This window comes from Delphinapterus leucas, chromosome 8 (genome assembly GCF_059928025.1).
Source record: "Delphinapterus leucas isolate spDelLeu-1000000601 "Yukka" chromosome 8, BTC_Dleu_Yukka2, whole genome shotgun sequence".
NCBI lineage: Eukaryota > Metazoa > Chordata > Mammalia > Artiodactyla > Monodontidae > Delphinapterus > Delphinapterus leucas.
In genome coordinates, this window is record NC_143136.1 from 36,305,183 (window position 1) to 36,325,806 (window position 20,624).

The window sequence follows — 20,624 nt, forward strand, 5'->3', positions numbered from 1 at the left end:
GCCTCTCCCATTGCGGAGCACAGGCTCAGCGGCCATGGCTCACGGGCCCAGCCGTTACGCGGCGTGTGGGATCTTCCCGGACCGGGGCACGAACCCGTGTCCCCTGCATCGGCAGGCGGACTCTCAACCACTGCGCCACCAGGGAAGCCCTGTAGGCAGTTCTTTTTGCTAAAAATTATAGAAGACAATAAATAACTCTGTGCCTGGAGTAATCCGAACATTTCAGGGGAATGAAGATAGCTGGGACAGAGTAACTTGGGGACTCTTTTCATCTCAGATATTATGAATATTGCGCTCCTTCCTATCTGCTTGAAGATACCAGAAATATTATTTAACCTTCTTCATGCAAATATTGTCATGGCTCCCAACTCAATATAGAGCATCGTCTGACCTGACACAGGATATCTCACTTTGTAGATCATTTCCATTGCTGCTAGCTCTCTGAGAAACATCTTCCTCTCCTCTGATGGCAGCCACATTGTCATTGTTCCGAGGAAACCTACTGTCTTAGACTGACAGCTCTCTGTGTTTAAAATTTCCAATTTTGAGGGTGTTCCTGAGATGCTCCATGTTTCTAGGTTGTTCTGGATCCAAGTAGCACCTTCACAAGGAACTGTGAGGACTAAATGAGTTAATCGATGTAAAGTTCTTAAAACTGTCTGGCGCAGAGTAAGCATTCAGTAAGTGGTGGCTACTATGATTATTGTTTCTCTGTTTCATGTGTGGCTTCTCTGTATCTGTGTGTTACTACTGCTAGGTTCAAAGTTAGAAGGGGGGGGTGAAATAGGCCAATTGGTGGGACCTCAGGAGAAGAATGAACCCTATCGTGCAGAAAGATTATAGTAACTTAAAAGTATAGTTTTGGAAAATCTCTTTAAATCTAACCAATGCACAATGGAAAACCCCTAAAGAACCAATCTAATTATTTAATTAAGTGGAACCGTTATGCTGACTTTTACTACAGAAGGCAAGCATAATTTAAAAAATGGGGCATTTTAATTCTCTTTTGTTTTCCAATTATCACAATTGCTCTAAAAGGGGGTCCTTGTGCTTGAGTATACATGTTGTGTGAGTACATATTCCTATGTAATTTCAGTCTCTCTCTGTCCTTCTTACCGACCCCCCCCAAAAATAATCTTCACCTGTTGATGTAGAGGTTCATTTATTGCAGTGTTCAAGCTGCCCAGATTACAATCTTATAACCTCAGAGCAAATATCTTCCTGCCATCAAAGCTGCCATGAGCAGCGTGGGTCCACCGTGCAGGTCTCCTCTCCCTGCCAGCTATAATTAGGATGTTGAAGTAATGGAGCTCTCACTGTTTTGCTGATGCCTGCTTACCACAGCAGACCACATACGTTTACTCTTAGTTGAAAGGGGTAAAGAAAATGTCAAGAACATTCATTTTAATTGGTCGACACTATATGGACCTTCAGTGCCACTGTTTATGGTCTTCTGTTTTAGATTTCTTTCTGCCACCAGCCATCAGCTTATTATAATGGGTATTCTTATTTGCATTTGATTATCCTTTTATTGTTATATTGATTGTTACTTGTTACGAATTATTATTTTAAAAGTTTCATCCTCTTCTGTTACCTAAGTAACAATGTCATCTGCCCTAATATCTATTCAATTCTACAGAAAAGGCTGACATTTTCACATCGGTAAGAAATTAGTTTTTCATCAGGTAGTCCCTGAGACTAGGATAAATGGCAGAGATTGTTTTCTTAAATGCTTGCTTTGATGTTGATGTTTTGTAGTTTAAAAAAAATTTGTCATCTGGGTAGTGTGTGGTGGTGCTGGTAGTGGTGGTACCAATGTTTCTCTCGTGTAACTAGACATGTTTTCTTCTTCATTGACTGGACTGAGTTCCCCCTGAGCTTTGGAAAATGTTTAATTTGTTACTCTAACATGGAAAACACCACCTAAAATAGGAGAGAATGGTAAAAGAGAAACATGTGTTTTTTAAAAAAGTGAACTCACTATTCTTAAAGGTCTTGGGAACTTCCAGGATGTTAGACACTGACCTGCGTGGAGGAAATTCGGTCTTTGCCTTTGGAGTTGACATAATACTTTCTAATGGGAACCTTCCTGGTAGCCTTTTGCTGTTATAGCGCTGCCGCTGATGTTGCAGGGTGTGAGCAGCGGCTGAGTTCCTCTTCAGGGTCCCATGCGCCCTCTCCAGGAAGTCCTTCTCACATAGGCCTCTGAGGGGGACAGGGGCGAGTTGTTTGGACAATCTCCTCTGTATTGCTTTCTCTTTCTTTAGTCAGATTGAAAAAGTTCATAAATATTAAAATGGGAAACTTTTCCATGCAGAGATGACGCTGAAGAAGCAGTTATGAGGGTCAAGAATAAGCTTGCCTAACTAGTGTCAAATGACAAAACTAAACCAATGTAGTAATCGGTTTGATGTCCTTTATTCAAGGGGAACAGAACAATCCATCGGTTGTAGGGGGTACAGTTCCTCACAAGCAGTGGAACACTCTTCCGGAGGGATTTTGGGCCAGTTTTATAGAGCGTTAGAAGTGACGACACAGAAAACAGGGCATGATTGTCTGGGGTTGCATATCTGACCTTATTTAGAAAGATCAGAGAGCAAAGAAGTGAGTGTGGAGCCCAGAGCTGGCGTTGCATTTGGGGATTTGCTGACAGGATACTGTGTTTCTGGTCAAGCAGAGTATTTATAGCAACACGAAAGTTCAATCTGCTGACGTGGCACCCCAGGCAGGAGTGGCTCCAACTTGGATCTAGTATTTAAATACTAGAGGTTTTTGTTTCGGTTTTGTTTTGTTTTCTAATGAGTGGGGAATAGGTAGAAATGAAAGAGAAATTTAAATTAATTACAGCTAGAAAACCTTGACATGAAGGATAACAAACAAAAAAAAGGAAGTGGATTGCAGAACAAAGGATGAATAGTTTGTTCTCTAGCCTCTGCTGGACTGGTGGCTGGGATTCCTGGTTTTCACCCAGGCTACCCAGGTTCAATTCCTGGGCAGGGAACCAAAATCTTGCTTCAAGCCACCACTCACTGCTGTCTCCTTGACATCAGTAAGATTGAGGAGGTCCATTTATATGAGTATAATCTAGTCATTTAAAGGGCATAATTTAATAAAAATTATGTCTTTTAATTAATTTGGAAGTTTTTATATTTTTAAAAAACATTCTTGTTTAAGGATTAAGATCAGGGCTAAAAGAAAATAAACAAAAGTTGTTCTTAATTTTATGGAGACTTGATTTTCTGACTCAAATACTGACTTATTCCACTGTTATACTCTAAGTAATTATGAGGCTGATCTAATAATGACTATCATTTATCGGATGTTTGCCCTAAGCCAGAGGTGAACAAACTCTGGCCCATGGACCAAATCCAGTCTGCCACCTGTTTTGTTTTTTTAAAATTAATTAATTAATTAATTTGGTACGTTGGGTCTTAGTTGTGGCATGCAGGATCTTTCATTGCGGCGCATGGGCTTCTCTCTAGTTGTGGCATGTGGATTTTTCTCTCTCTAGTTGTGGCGTGTGGGCTTAGTTGCCTTGCGACATGTGGGATCTTAGTTCCCAGACCAGGGATTGAACCCGAGTCCCCTGCATTGGAAGGCAGATTCTTTACCACTGGACCACCAGGGAAGTCCCTGCCACCTGTTTTTATAAATAAAGTTTATTGGAACATAGCCATGATCATTTGTTTATGCTCACACTATAGAGATGAGGCATCACAACAGAGACGGTATGGCCCTGCTAAGGCTAAAATATTTCCTATTTGGCCCTTTGCTGAAAAAGTTTGTCAACCTCTGGTTTAAGGCAAGCACTGTTCTTTACATGCATTATGTCATTTAATCCTTCCAACATCCCTAGGAAGTCAGTGTCTTATCTTTCTTTCATAGATGATAAAATTGAGGCTTAAAGATGTTTAGTGTCTTGCACAAGGACACCCAGCTAAGGGGAAGAGTCTGGACGTGAGCCCGTGTGATCTCATTTGTAGAGCCTGCACTTTTCCTCTGGGTCCGGTTTCTTTGTCATTGGGCTTCAGAGAGGTAGCACACCACGCTAGTTAACAGCAAGGCCCTGGAGCCAGATCCTTTGAATTCGAATGACCTTTGGCAACAAATGACTTAACTTCTTTGTGCCTCAGAATGGAAACATTACTATTATTAACCTCTTGCTTTGTAGAGGAGATTCTGAATCTCCAGAAATTCTTTTAAGTTTTCAGAAGACCTGAACTTACCATGACTACAGCATCACTACAGTGCTAGCTAGACAACACGTATTTCACTGGGCGGATGGCTTTTGAAAGGTAAGATTGTGAATCACATGTTAATTTTGTTTAAATTTTAATTATCAGGTCCTGCACAGACAGCAGTCTCAGCCAGCCAAGGAGAGCTCCCCTCCCAGAGAAGAAGCACCTCCCCCGCCTCCTCCGACTGAAGACAGTTGCACCAAAAAGCCTCGGTCTCGCACAAAGATCTCTTTGGAAGCCCTAGGGATCCTCCAGAGCTTCATCCATGACGTGGGCCTGTACCCTGACCAGGAAGCCATCCACACTCTTTCTGCTCAGCTGGATCTCCCCAAACACACCATCATCAAGTTCTTCCAGAACCAGCGGTACCACGTGAAGCATCATGGGAAGCTCAAGGAACACCTGGGCTCGGTGGTGGACGTGGCCGAGTATAAGGACGAGGAGCTGCTGACAGAGTCGGAGGAGAATGACAGCGAGGAAGGCTCGGAGGAGATGTACAAAGTGGAGGCTGAGGAGGAGAGTGCGGAGAAAAGCAAGGCGGCGCCTGCTGAAATTGACCAGAGATAATGTGAACTGCCACCAGGCAAAGCAATACATCGGTCCAAGGATTTTCTGTTTGAGTTTCTTTAAAAACTTTTTTTTGGTTGCTTTATTTTATTTTTGTCTTTTTTTTAGGTCTGTTTTGTTTTCCTTACCTTTTTTTGACATTTCTCTGTTGCACAGGGTACACCTGTAGACTGAATAAGTTCAGTATTTCTGAATCAGACATCGCCTTGGCAAAGACACTAAAGTGTTACACTTTACAATGGACTGGATCGTAGTCATTATAATCACAGGAGACTCTGCCTTCATTATCCTTGCACTTATGGAAGAGACACCAGGCAAGTTCCAGGATGAAAAGACCTATGAAATAAATGAAGGAAGCTACAAGTGTGTGTGTATATGTATATGTATATATCTATATATTTACATATATATATTAAATTGCATGGGACAGAGAACTTTACAATCCGAAAGAATAGACTGTGAAATGAGTTCTTAAAGAAGAGACTTGTTTATGTATTAAAAAAAACCACTTCACAGTGAGTCGCTTTGGCTTTTTGATAAACTGCGGCCTGCTCTCAGGGTGGGGTGACTATTTTTGAATTCCTATTTATTTTCTGTGTTTGTCCCTGATTTTTTTTTTTTTAATTCTATGGCTTCCTATCTGGCAGCTTGATGGGTAATTTTTGAGGTATGTATTTAACAAAACAAATCAACACTGCCAAAAAAAAAAAAAAAAAGAAAGGAAGAAAGAAAGAAGAAGAAAGTAAAGTGAAAAAAAAATCAGGGCACCTTAAAATGATACCAGTCAAATTAATCTTAAAGACACAATGCACACTTAAAATGACTCGCATTCCGTTATTCAACTTGTCGTTACTGTAGTGAACAGATGTGTTTCTGTGGACTTCCAAATGAGTAAAGCTGAAATTCAGTACAGAGAAAACTTGTCCATTAGTGCAGTCTCGATAAAATGACATACTGATGTCAGACAAATGGAATTCACAGTATGAGCCACATTTTATTGTGAAATTTATTTACCTGCTTGTGGCTTCAGATCTTAAAATTAGTAAGCCTGCTCATTTAAAACTTGTTTATTGTTGCTGTTTTCTTTTTCTTTTTTTTTTAAAATAGAAAATAGTTCAATGTAATATTAAGTTAGAAAAGAAGTTGCTGCCCAGTTAAAGGGGCTCCCTCTCAAATAAATCTCCATCCCTTCATCTCCCGAAAGACGTTTCTCATTTCTGTTTCACTTTGGGCTTCCTCTTTGTACGTATTCCATGCACCTAACCAGACGTTTTTAGTCCTTGCTCTCACGCACCTCATCCCTTCCCTACTATGGGGGCAGCCCTAGCAAGAACCTGTTTTTGAATCATTGTGCAGCTCCAGGCAATAGAGTAAGCAAAGCAATTTCAGTGGAATCACCTACTCCTCATAAATGGAAACATTTTCCCAGTTACCTACATAGCAGTTACCTTACATAAAGCAGAACTAATGCCGACTGGCTATTCAGTGGAATGAGCATTAAAGCTGCAATCTACTATAGTCCTCCCCCGCCTCTAGCTTCCCATCAGAAACCATTACTCCCCACTTCTACTTCTAGTCATTGCAAGAGGAGACCTCACCTTCAGGACTGGCCGAGTGAAACTAATCTCATGCTTCAAGGTGGCCGTCAAACAGTCCCACACGGTTGGATTTTTTTTAGAGTTGTGCTCTCATGCAGCCTTTTCAAAGACCTCATGCAATATCACTTTGAAAGTTATTTTCTGTTTACTACACAAACATTGTAATATAACTGTTAATACTATTTATATATTTGAAAGGTATAAAAGGTCGGAGTTAAAAAAAAAACAAACCTCTATGTGTAGATATTAACTCAGAACTTACAATATACAGGGAGAAGACATGTTGCAATACAAGCTAATTCTAGCTGCTCAGTAACCTCTGGAGTTTTTAAAGGGACATTTTCCTGTACTTTTTCAAATAATGATGTTTAAAAAATTATCTTGACATGAGCATCATATACCTTTGCAGAAGGATGGCTGTTTGCAGTCAAGCCCTGGGCCCATCCTTCCTACTTCTGTAGTATGCTGCAGCTTTAATCAGAAAGTCCATGGTTGCTGCTTCCTAATATCCGAGTTACTCTTTTCCAAATTGTCTTCTTACACTGTTGCTGAAGGTCACTCTGTACACGTAATGGAAACTGATTTTGCCAAGCTCTTACAAGGTGGCTCATCTATCGATGGCATCCGCATTTGGTATCTTTTACACTTCAACCAAAAATTTATTAGGTATTTTTCAATGCTAAGTCTTGCCTTTTATTTTTTAATTTCACTGCCAAGTTTGCAGTGGTTCTAAGTGAATCTGTGGGCATTTTAGCCTGTGGTCTTGCCAGATCTTTGCGAATTACAATGCATATATGTCTATTTATTCAATATCTGTCATATAATATCTATTTGGAAGAAGAAACTTTCTCTTGTAGTGCCTCTTGACAAAGCACAATTTCCCGCCTTTTTTTTTTTTTTTTTGTGAAATGAAAAAACAAATTGTGTTTTATTGCGATATCAACAATGTGAATAAGGATTAACATATTGTAAATGTTCTTTTTTCCATGTAAATCAACTATCTTTGTTATCACTAAGTGATAATTAATTTTTAACTTATGTGCATTGTTAGGCTGTTAGAATTTTTTGGTTGTTAAAATAAAATGCATTCAAAAAATACGACTTTGTCAAGTATTTTACTGGGCATTGCCCTCTTTCCTACTTGGTTTTTTGTGTGGAATGAGACCTGGTGAGTGTAAGGAAAATCCATTCCTTTATTTACAAGACAGCTTGTACCTGCAATTACAGATGTTTGAGTCCTGTCCAATGCAAGAATTTAATTGCACATGCGAATGTATGTGCACCTCTGTGTGTTTATAAACGTATGCATGCTCACATCCTGGAACTGGCAACTGGGGGAGTCATTTGCCCAGATGTTTTGTTGTATACAAACAAAACTCAATTTATGAAGATATATTGATGGGCTTGCTTCTTTATTTTTCTAGTGAATATTTTCTGTTTATAATTAAAAACCCACAAATGAGTGCGTGTCAGGAAACTTTTGGAGCACATATGTCCATGGTTAATGGACATAATAAAAGTCTTTTATATTTAGAGCCGGCTGCCATAATGCGAGCATAGAGGAATGCCGGAAGGATTGATGGATCTGAGAAATGTGTGAAAATGATTTTTTAGAAAGTGCTCACAACGGAAAAAATTGCTCTAAAGACTAAAGTTAATAAGGAAGGAGCAAGTGCTTAGCTTCAGAACTGACAAAGAGAACGTCAATTAAAAAGTGTTTTCTTTTTCCTTTTGTTTTCATTTGGTCGGCATACAGTTGTAATTTTTCTTCCCTTTCTTCCCCAGTTTCACTTGCCTTTTTTCGCATGATGGTTGATAGCCCGTGGACTGTGTAGATAAGTTTTAAGGACAGTTTGTGGAAACTGGGTGTTTGCAGAAAGGCGGACAGCCCCACAGCACGGTGCTAAAGGTTTTTAAAGAAAAATTAGAGATTCAGTAGAGGGTGAAACAAGTTGCTTATGCAAATTCACATGAATTCTGCATTTGGGATAAAGACATAGAAGTAAAGCATGTGTGAGATAGTCTGCCTTATAACACAAATTCTTTCCACCTGCCTGAGGCTGTGTTCTGTGGGAGGGGGGGTCATAATTCACTGGAGGTGACAAACTCAAAACCGGGTGGCTCTGCCCATGGATGGATTGGCTTTGGCCTAGAAGGTGGTCTCTGTGCTAACAACTTTTATTTCCAAGAAAACAAAGTCAGAGACTTCTTGACTGTATGTTAAGTCATGTCATCTCAGAGCCATCACTTTATCGGTTGAGTTTTTGTCTTTTCTTTCTTTCTTTTTTTTCCTTAGAAGAGATACTTTCCTTTACTCTGTTATTTCACTTTCTGCAAAGTTTTAAACAAAGATTTAAAAGTCCCCACATTTTTTCTAAAGAGCAATCATGGCATAATTAGACAGTAAACACTTATTTAAACATGTACTCTATACCAGATAATTTGCTAAGAGCTGAGGTGACAAGGAAAACTGTATGATTTAACACTCTCCCCTCAAGGAGCTTATATCTTATTGGAAATGTATGATATAAATCCAGGAAAAGTGATATTATCATTCAACGGTTGTCTCCAGACAGATGTTTATTTGTTTAGTGAGTGATACAAATATGTGCTAAAATGTAGAGAAAGAAATTATCATTATTTGTGAGCTAGAATGGTCTTGAAAGGTGCGTTACTTAGGATTGGCTGCATGTAATTTTAAAAAATACAAAGTAATCATAAGAGAAGAGTTTACCTATTTCTTACATAAAAGAAATTGCTGAGGTATTCTGGCTTCACGAAGTTGTCAGGGACTCAAACTCCTTCCAGCTCCCAGCTCCATTTCTCCCTATGTTCCTGTGTTCCATCTTCCTCTTAGTCCAGGATGATTGCTAGAGCCTCGCCATCACATCCACCTTTCAGACACCAGGGTGGAAGAAGGAGTAAAGAATGGCATACTCCCTTTCTTTTATGGGACTTATTCAAGTCCCCCACCTAAATGCAAGGGAGACTGGTAAATGTTTCTAGCTGTTCCATTAATTCCAGAGAGAAGGGTAGAGTGGATATCTGGTAGGCAACTCACAGCCTCTGCCAGAGAAGGTATCCAGAAGGATGTTGAAGATAATAGTAGATAAGAAGAAGATAGCGAAAAGGCACATTTATCCTGCTGCTACTTCTGGTACCTTGTACCTCTTCCTCCTTCCCACCCTGAGTTCTTTTCCTTGCTAACTTTAAGAATCAGTCCAAGCACCACTTCTTCCAGGAAGCCTTTCTGATCTGCCCTGCCAGTGTGGTTACAAATCCTCCTGTGCTCACATAGCATTCAGAGTATTCCACATTGACAGGACTGTCCCAGTTCTTGTGGCATATTGTGGTTGCTGTATTTGCTCAGTGGGAAAGTGTGAAGTTTTTCTTTGCATTCATCCATGCAGAGAACGAGAGTGGGCTGGTGGAGGTGACATGAGCCCTGGGGAAATAGGTGTGACAGTGTTTCCTCTGGATGAGCATGTCTAGGACTGGCACACTGAGTTGGAGACAGAAATGAAGAATGAAAAGTGCAGCGAGGGCCAGGTGATTTAGAACTCTGCCAGCGCAATATTTCAGGGAGACGGTAGAGCTAGGACCTAAAGCCAAGCCTGCATGTCTCCAAAGCTTACATTTCCACCCCCAGTATCACACCACCTCTCTTTATGTCCTAGTGTGTCCTAGAAAGGCTGTATGAACTGAACATCAATTTATTGGCCAACATATTTTGTATGAAATGACCTTTTGACTTCTCTTCACACACTTTTTCATCATCTTGTCTGAGTATGACATTTCTGATGGAGTTTTGTTCTAAAGGAAAAACCTATTTTAAAAACCACCATGCTCTGCTTGTAAAACTGTCCCAGAAAAAAATCTAGAAGTAGCTTCTTAGGAGACATTTTAAGAGATTTAAAGTGTTACCTTCACATATGGAGAAATAATTACAAAAATATTCCATTAGCACTGTAATGAATAGTGCAGAGCAATGATTAATTAAAGAGAGAACTATAATTTATTCACTATCCATTAACAACTATAATCCCGTTTTAACGCAAAACAGCACAGACTAAGGGAGTCCTGGTAGTCTCTGTAGCAACTTTGGACTGTGCAGTCCTAGGAACCCTCGCCCACCTTAAGGAAAAGGTAAGGAGAAAATTCTTTCTCGATTTACTCTCAAGTTGATTGTGAGAAGGCAGTGAGCTATCCTAGGTTCTATTTCTTACCAGTTTTGCAGCTTGCTATTTTTCAGATCCTCAGTTTCTTCATCCATAAAATGGGGCTGATAATTCAGAGATCTCAGAACTGTTGTTATGATTAAAGAAAATAACTAGGTAGAAGCATTTAGAACAAATCCTTCCTTTCTTTCTTCCTTCCAAGAGAGAAAGAGAAGCAGGATATAGTAAGATGCTATAAATGACTTAAAATACTTCAGATGAGTTTTAGAGTAGGATTAAGTCTAATGTTTTTAGAAGTTGTTTTACACTATTGAAAGCATTTGTGCCTGAAGGGCTACCGTGTGCGCCGTTTATGTCCTGCTTTTGTCCCTCTCTTTCTTCCACTGTCTCTTATTACAATCTCTTTCGTTCCCCCCCTCTCTTCCTCTCTTTCCTTCTTCCTGTCAAGAGCTATAATATGGTTTTCTTTCTAAATGAGTAAGAAAATGAAAGAGACCGTTTAGTAGCCTTCCGAAGTCTTCAAAATTAGATGTTTCAACACGAATGGCACCCACTCTCTTGTTTTCCTCCTGCTTCACTCCTGCTCGTTTCTGCTGTGTTTTGCAGATTCCTTCTTTTCCCTCCATGAATGCTCAGGTGCTGCAGGTGCCTTCTTTGAGCCTCCTCTTCCCAGATCCACACTCCTTCCTCATCCGCTGTCGGGACACTAAGTGTCCCCGTGTGCCGACGACCTCCACTTTCTACCTGCAGCCTAGACCTTTTCTGGGTCTCCAAACTGTCCAGTTGTACTGCCTGCTCACACTTCCACTGAACATGTCCCCAGGTGACCTTATCTTCCTCCCCAAATGTGGTCCACCCAGCTGATGGCAACTCCAAACTTCCAGTTGCTTGGACCTAAAACCTTGGCTTTATCCTTTATTATTTTTCTGTCAGCAAAGTTCTTTTGGCTCTACCTTCAAAACACATTCACGGTCTGACAGTCTCTCACCTTCAATACCGCTCCCAGCTCGGTCAGAGGCACCATGCTCTCTCACCTGATCTGACCCTCTCTAACCTCCTTCCCTTCCGCTTTCCTCCTGCTTCCTGGGCTCCAGCCACATCGGCCTCCTGGCTGTCCCTGGAATAAAGGGCTCACTCTGGCCTTAGAGCCTTTACTCTTCTCCCTCTTCACTCTGCCAGGAGAGCTTTTCCCCCGGACAGCTGCACGCTCACGCCTCAGTCCCCCTCAGTCTGCTCAGACGTCACCTCCTCAATGACAACTACTCTGACCACCTTATTTAAAATTGCAACAGGGCTTCCCTGGGGGCGCAGTGGTTGAGAATCCGCCTGCCAATGCAGGAGACACGGGTTCGAGCCCTGGTCCGGGAAGATCCCACATGCCGCGGAGCAACTAAGCCCGTGCGCCACAACTCCTGAGCCTGCGCTCTAGAGCCCGCGAGCCACAACTATTGAGCCCACGTGCCACAACTACTGAAGCCCGCGCACCTAGAGCCCCCGTGCTCCGCAACAAGAGAAGCCACGACAATGGGAAGCCCGTGCACTGCAACGAAGAGCAGCTCCCACTCGCCACAACTAGAGAAAGCCCGCACGCAGCAACAAAGACCCAACACAGCAAAAAATAAACAAACAAATAAATAAATTTATTTAAAAAAAAAATTGCAACAGACCCCACGCCCACCTTCTGGATCCCTTTTATCCTACCCTACCTTATTTTTTTTCATAGCTTCTATCATGTATAATTTACTTATTTTTCATGTTTTTGTCTACTTGTCAGTTCCTTAACCCCAGTGAAAACACCAGGAGGGCACAAAGCGTGTTTTTTTTTTAAACCAATCAATATTTAAGTAGACTACACTTCATAACTGTTTCCACCTAGTTGGATTTTTCAATTTTCCCAACTTCAGCCTGGATTAAGGATTTAAATTACTTTCTAGAGATGAACTTCATCTGAATATTTCTTTAGTGCATAACCAAGGTACCTGAGACCTCAGGAACTTCCAAGACTGACATTCGCAAGCCCACATTTGGATAATTTATGGCCTGTGATTCTATGCTGTCTTGGAAGATAGAATCACTGAACCACGGATTCTGTTGTCTAGCGCATCCTCTATTCAAAGCAGAAATCCCTTTTCAGGTTGGAGGCGTCTTTGGCTGGAGCCCAGGCAGTCTTTGTCGCTCCAGAACTAGGAGCTTATGACTTTGGAACTCAGCCCAGCCCACCTTGGGTCAGCTCTGCTGTCCCTGAGCTCTTATGGATGTCGTCTAAGACCCCCGGGCTCTTCCAGTAACCACCTCACATATTTGAACTCACATTGGATTTATGACCACTAAATCCTTTAAGTTCTTAGGTTTCTTTTATTAACCATGTGATGTAGCCACAAAGAGAGCTTATGTCATTCAGACTGCATGAATAGAGATACACCGCTTAGGTCAGGGAAGTGATCACCCTATTCTCTCCAAACCTATCAGGCCACATTATGGCATTATTTTCAATTCTGATGACATTTTGGAAATGTATCAGTACATTGAGGTATATTCAGAAGACACAGGGTGATCAGGATGGCAAAGGACCTTGAGAGCTTATTTTCTATTAATTTATTCGATTCAATCATTTTCTTATTCATCGACCAACAAGCCAAATTTACGAAATGTCTATTGGATTGAAATCACTGTGGGAGAAACAAAGTTAGGATCTTTAGTTGACAACAACAGAACTAACTCTAGCTAGTTAAGCAGAAAAAGGAATTTACTAAAAGACATGAGAGCGCTCAGAGAATTTCTAGGAGGGTCAGAAAATCAAGTTCAGAGGTGATGGTCCAGGTCTAAGACTACTCCAGTGGAGACTACACTGCCGTCCCATGAGGTGCAGGCATCAGAACCTGGCCCCCTGATCCGGGGCATGGATGCCACCTGTAGAACCTCTACCCTTGCTGCCTCTGAAGGAAGGGGCTCTGCTACTGCCCTTTACAGAATGGAATCCACGTGGCACATTTTTCTTCATTCCACTCCCTTCCAAGGTAATGTCTCATGCAGATGTGAATGAATGGAATAGTCTAAGTCATATGAAAGGAAGGTTGGGAAAGTGAATTTCTGTCCTCTGTCTTGGGGAAATACAGATTCATAGGTGGGAAATTCTCTAAACATAGGAGAAATAGTCAGAGGTACTCAGGGCCCCAAAGCATGCCAAATGCCAACAGCAATGAGGTTACTAGACTGTGAGCTCTTTGAGGAAAGATACTGTGTCTTATTCAGACAACATGGTGTTTGGTCTGAAATCAGAAAGATCTGGTATGAATCCTGACTACTACACCTCTTAGCTCTTTGCGACTTTGGGCTACTGTTTAACCTGGATCTCAATTTCCACATCTGTTAAAAGAGGAAAATAATACCTACCTTGCAGTGTTTTTGTGTTTGAGAAGCATGGTTAAAGCTTCTAAAGCACAGTGCCTGCCTATAAGTGAAAGTTTTCCCTTAACATCTTTGTATCGCCATTACCAAGGATGGAGCCTGGTACACAGTGTTCAATTTTTTTTAAATGTGGGAATGTTTGTAGAAGTCATGGTATTTGTCTTCAAGAAAAATATTTCAGTGGGTAGGTAACATGTAAACCCCAAAATACTAAAACCCAAGATGGAACAACTTAGATCCACTGTGGATGGGAAAGTTAGTGTCATCCAAGGTACTGATGACTGCTCTATTAGCAGAAACCAGGAGTGGCCTCACACCATACTCAGTCCTGCTATCTCACTCCTGTAAGTGTGACTCAGTGTGCACTTGGTCAAAGGTAAAATTATCTCCATGAATCATTCTTCTTCTTTCTTCTGTATTCAATTCAATCTACTAAATATTTCCTGATGGCAGGCCAACTCATTAGATTATCTGGGAACATGTTTTATAACTAATTCCATGGTGGGCAAGCATCAAGTTGGGGTGCTTAATAGCAGAAGGATGGTCAAAACATAGGAGAATTTTTTCTATATCAAAGACAGGTCACAGATGACACAGCTTTGAAAGCTTCCAGACTCAAATCATGGAGGGAATTCCCTGGCGGTCCAGTGGTTAGGACTCGGTGCTTTCCCTGCCGTGTCCGGGTTCAATCCCTGGTCAGGGAACTAAGGTCCCACAAGCTGCAAGTTGTGGGAAAAAAAAAAAAAATCGTGGAACAATGGGGTTTCAACAAATTGTGTGTCAAAATGTTTGCACGTGTCCAACATTGCTTTCTTCTTGAGGCCCAGGTCTGATGGTAGTGAGGAGGCCCAGCCCTGGGAATAGTGGGGAGACTTTGCAATCTCCAGCATCAGTGTAGAAAGATGCACTTATGCCCAGCCCCTTGTCAGCAAGTACGGCTCTCAAATATTTGCTATTTTGGGAAATCCTGTGTTGGGAAAATAGTCCATGGTTATCACTGCCAAACACTGGGATTTTAGGGAGCAGTAATAGCCACCCCTCAGACGTGGTGGCCAATAGTGTTGTCAAATTCGTATTGGCAAATAGAGACATTCAACAAACAATAAAATTTATAAAACTACCATCTGCTCTACCATCATTACATCAGAGAAGGACCTTTAATCACTCCCAAATTTGGGGCACATACTCTTACAATGAAGTAGGTCCTAAACAAGTGAGGAAAGTTAGCCAATTTGCAATGAAATATTTGTCTTGCTCTTCTTTTTCTCCTTTTTCTGGGGAGCAGTGAAAACTTTGTCACCACCCAGAAGTTAACTGCAGATGGACATTTGAGAACCACCGTTCTGAGTATTAGGCTGGATATGTACTTCCCCAGAAACTCTTATCTTTTGATTGAATCAGGCACCAAAAGATCCACAGTGAAGCCAAAATTAGCTCAGCCTTCTCAGAATTGACTCAACTGTGCTTTGCTGGTATCAAGGTTTGTTACAAGAAACCACTTATACGGACCTTGCTATTGCACTTGCTGTTACATTTTTGATGCCACTTTGCCTGTAATGTCTCTCAGTGACTCCCAAGTGAAATTCCACTTGAGAAATTTCTTTTCCAGTCGAAAGTAAAAAAGATCTTTGTCTCTCCCGTAGAATGGATGTGCTATTGACTTTTTCTGTTAATGAGAACAGCTGAACTTCTTGAGTTGCCTTGTTTTGCCCTAGCCACTAGGAAGCTCAGCGTTAACTCGAATATGTACTCATAGCTGCTGTATTACTCTGACTTCTAAATGGGAAGGAGGTGACACCTCGAATTACCCAGAAAGCTGAGTTCGGAGAGCACAAGGGTTTTAGTAGCAAGTCATTAAAAATTTAACCTAACAAAATTTCTTCATACAGGCAAATCCATTCTTCTAAAGAAACCAGAGAACCCCCCCAAGTTCATACTCGGGCCCACCTCATATGAATGTGCCATTCTTCATAGCACAGGTGTGCAGGAAAAGGGTCAAGTGGAGGCTCACCAAATCCTGTGCTCTGGTGTGGGGTGTGCTTCTGACCAGAGAAAGGGGCCCTTCTCTCTAATTAACACCAAGGTACAGAACGGTCCAGGAGTGCCTCTGCCTGTACTCGTGCACAATCCATTTGCGGATATGTATCGCATTCCAGCATTTGCTCCTCCGAGGTCAGAATGCCTCATGTAAAGATCTCATGATCTGTGAACAGGGAAGCTCTCCTAGGCTGTCTTGGGCTTTGCACTCTGTGGGGCGGAGCCACATCTCTGCTTCAGTGGCCTTTGGACAAACGACAGAGCTTTGACTGAGTGAAATCGTCAACCTTCTTTTTTTTTTTTTCTTTTTTTCTTTTTTCCCATCTAGGCTTTAGTAGACAGGCCAAGACAAGAAACAAGAGAGCTACCAAAAGCAGTGAAAAATTGTTAGTCAGAACTTTTGACTGATTGGTGCCTCCAGTTTCCCGCAACATGCCAGATGTACAGCTTCTTACTGTATGTAGTTACATATGTGTCCTTTGCATAAAACCTCTCTGGCTAAACCTCAATCCCTGACTATTATATATTCTGAATAAAAGCGAAACATCTCAGCATTTGCAAAAATTCAAGATTTATCAACATATTGAGCTTTTACTAAGTCATGAATTCTTGATTTGTATTCATAGTGCTTTTGCATATTCATAGCCCTCTTTAGCCAAAGATCTTCAATATTCATTTACTATGGAGTGGTAAGTATATATTATTCAACTCCATTTACCAGTGGGTAAACTGATGCCCAACGCAAGGCCTGATCAGAGAAGCCGAATAAAGAGCAAGATGCTCTTAGCCCCTCAGAGAGAGAGCTCCAGCTGTCTCCCTCCAGAAATAAAGGCCCACGGCCTGCTTGTGATTCTCACTTCTCAAGCATCAGGGGAATCAGGATTTTTTCCTTCTGGATTTGTTGGAATGTCTTGGATAGAGTTTTCTCTTAAAGTGCATGAGACAAAAGGATAGCCCAGAGAAATGAAAAATAGCCTTCTTCCAAATTGCTTCGAATCCATGATGCCAAAGGTTAATTGACCAGATCAGTTCCTCTTAAACCTAGAGGAGAACAGGTAAAGAGAATCATTCGTTTGGTCCAATAGCCAATTAATGGCATTGATTGGGCTGTAAAGATCCTCTCTCCCACTTTTATTAGAGAAAGAGAGGTCGATTTTCTTAATACCTTCCTTTAATACAATCTATTCCTTTATTTCCTAAGTAATTTATTGAGGGTTATAACTACAGATTTACCAGGTGCTGATTGAAGAGGAGTGTACAACATAAAAAAATATTTCTGGCTAAATTTAGAAAATTATAAGAGAAGAAATCAAAATGATCCCTTGAAAGTAACCAGCTTCTAACACACATGTCAAAAGAATGTCGACTTATGATTATTTTTGAAACTGTACAAATATGTATTAAACATTTCTCTATGGAGATTGCATTTTGCAATAAGAGTTTTTTTAAAAGAATGCCTTGTGTGATATTGAAAGGAAGACCATCTCAAAAGGTATGTTGTTGGGAAAAATGACTATCCAGCTCCCTAAAATGTTAACTTGAAAGCTGGTGTCAGGAAGCTCAGTCTCTATTTCCCCTTAAAAACAAATGAAATAAATGTAATTGCTCAGACTATCAACTACACCAATGCCTGTTTTTATCCACGTGTGTTGCCCTTTAGACAGCAAGAGTGCGATGAGTAGCATTACTGTTGGTTTTTATTACTAATAAACACATAATGTAAACTGAGCTCATAACAATCTAGAACAAAGCTCTCCAATAGAATTTTCTGCAATGATGGAAACGTTCTACATCTTTGTTGACTAATAGCCCCTCACACATGTGTAGAGTTGCCAGATTGAGCAAAAACAAAACAAAACAAAGCCTCCAAATTTAAAGAAGCGGGGCACCTAGTTAATTTGAATTTCAGATAAACAACAGACAATTTTTAATATACATACGCCCCATGCATCATTTGGCTCAATAAATGTTAGCTATTATTATTGTTATTGAAAATTATTATTGATTCATTTGTTTGTGTTTGACTGGAAAGGAATCTATAAGCTATAAAGTGTGAAAGGCAGCAAAGTCAAGTTCTTTGAGGTGATTAAAAAAAAAAAGAAACTGAAATCAAAGCCCTACAACTTGGAATAGAACGGGACTTATTTTCTTCTGGGCTCTGTCGGCTTTCACTATTTAGTAGCTAAAACCATGGCTAGAGACCAAGGTGCAACTTTAAACATTTCTTCAGCATCAAACTACAATTTCCAGGATCCCTCAATTTATGCAAACAGGTGTGTCTCCTGAAAAGTTGCTTTAGGTCAGTTTTACCTGAATCAAATAATTCAGGACTTACTCTGTTTAAAGGAATATTAAGGGAGTAGATATGTAGACAGGTGATAGATAGATAGATAGATATGACAAGTTATCATATATAACAAACAACCCCATCATTTAAAACGTCTTTGATATCCATATTTAATTTCTTTGAAGTGTTGTGTTTCTATGAATGCCTGTGCAGGGAACAGATAGCAGATGCAAAGTATTTAACCAAAATGAGGTTAAATGAAGGGCCCGTCTATAAAGGTGTGGCTATTGTTAAAGGAACCAGGAAGGGATGTTGGGCAACCCAGGGAGTAGCAACAGCGGAAGCTGTTACCGCAAGTCGGTCTGAAGGAGGCAGGATGTGGAAAGGTAAGAGGGGCCGCACGACAGGATCTCTGGTCTCAGAATATTGAAGTCCTTCAGAACCACAGCAAGGTAAGGGCATAAACCATCCCTTCTCTCCACGTTCCAATCTCCTGTCAGTTCCTTCCATTTCCAGAACAACCTGAATCCAGAGGGCAAATGGTCCTGGGTGGTGAAGCAACAGAGATCAGCCTCCGGGACACAGGGCAGAGAATGGAGGGTGTGGGGTGGATTTGAGAGCCAAATAGAGAATAACCAGCACAATGAGTACACCTTATCTTTCTTTAAAACTCAGATCACATGTTCATGAACATTTTGGAAAAGGACTACCTATTCTTCTTGTGTATGAGTTTTCATCACTGAGTTAGTTAGGAAAATTTTATGCAAAATTAAGTCAGTCTTAGAATGTCTAGTCAACTTTGTTGAATGTGGGAGTCAAATTATTTATATGGAATATACAAGAATTTTGCCCTAAAGTTGTATTGTGTGTGATATGAGTATTAACCACACTAAAAGCAATTATTTTCACGTGTTGCAATATATCAAGATAACAGTCCTCTATCTTGATCTCAGGCTCATGTGCACACACTCTCTCTATTCAGAAGAACCAGATGGTTAAAATGAAGATAATTCTCATAGTAATTGGTGGTTTCTTATAAGATTTTATTGGGAGGGGTGAGGGAATATCTAATTTGCTTATGGAAGTTTATGTTACTGAATGCTGCTATCTTTCTCATTGTATAGTAAGGGAATATTTTTAAAAATTAATGAAGAACTGTTTCCTTTGTCAGGAACTATTATAGATATTAGATTAAAAAAGGAAGGGGCCATGCGTCATGGTAATAAACTTTTCAAAATTTAAGCCCTATTAAAAGGAATTTACCCTGAAAAAGAATTTACCCTGGAAAAATAGGACATTCCTTTCGCATGTTTGCTTCCAGAGACACACTTCTCATTTTATCAGGTTTTCCTTTAAAAATCATAATTCCAAAGAGTCCTCAACCCCCTCCATAATAGAAATGCTATGGTTCACTTATTTAGAGTGGAATGATTAAATGCAAGGGGGCCAGGTATGAGACCTTCAGTAATTTATTTAACCTCTCAGTGCATTCATTTTACCCATCTTTGAAATGGTTATAGTTACAGTATCAATCTCATTGAGGTGATGGGAATTTAATAAGTTAACGTATTCCTGGCATGTGGGAATTTAATAAATTAATATATTCCTGGCATGTGGTATATGCCCAAGTGTTAACTATTATTGAAAAATTATTCATTTCACTTGTGTTTGGGTAGAAAGGAATCTGAGTGTCAAACGCAAAGGGCAACAGAATAGAGTTCTTTGAGGTGGCAACGGAAATAACAATACATCAGAGCCCTACAACTGGAGTAGGATGTGTCTTAAGAGATTACCTACTGTAACCACTAAAGCCAGAAGAGTTCAGCAGGTTGCCTACAGTCTCTAAACCAAAATCCAGGGCCCGTTTTCTTACTGCAATGATTGTTCCATTCCTCCACCATGCTGCCTTTCCAGAGCATGCTGGAGCGCATTCAAACCAGCTTGGTGATCGTTACAGATTTGGGATTGTTGTGAGCTAATTCTTAAAAAGTAAATGATATAAACTTAGAATTAAATGAATTATATTGAAGTGAAGATTATAAATATGCAAAACTTATCACTACATAGTTATTTTCCAACCAGTTACTATCGTTTGTGCTCTTGAGGTTTTTTACACCTGTGTATGATGGAAACACTGTAGAATGATGTGCTGCTCTGAATCTCTTCCCAACTCAACACTTGGTGATGTCATGTTGGTAGTTCAAAACTGGCCGTGGTGGCCGTATTTGTAGCCTATGAATTGGCAAATGCTACAAATCAGCACCCTCTCTTTTTTGGGGAGAGGTGGTTGTTAAACACTTACCAGTACACC

General features: G+C 40.5%; 1 protein-coding gene across 1 annotated transcript in view; it reads left to right on the plus strand.

Moving 5' to 3' along the window:
• SATB2 (SATB homeobox 2) overlaps positions 1–8,814 on the plus strand; it is a 189,835-nt gene extending 181,021 nt beyond the window's left edge. The window contains exon 10 of the mRNA XM_022567336.3: positions 4,344–8,814. Coding sequence (XP_022423044.1) covers positions 4,344–4,805 — 462 coding nt within the window. The 3' untranslated portion in view covers positions 4,806–8,814. The remainder of the gene's footprint in view (positions 1–4,343) is intronic.
• Positions 8,815–20,624: the final 11,810 nt, after the last annotated feature.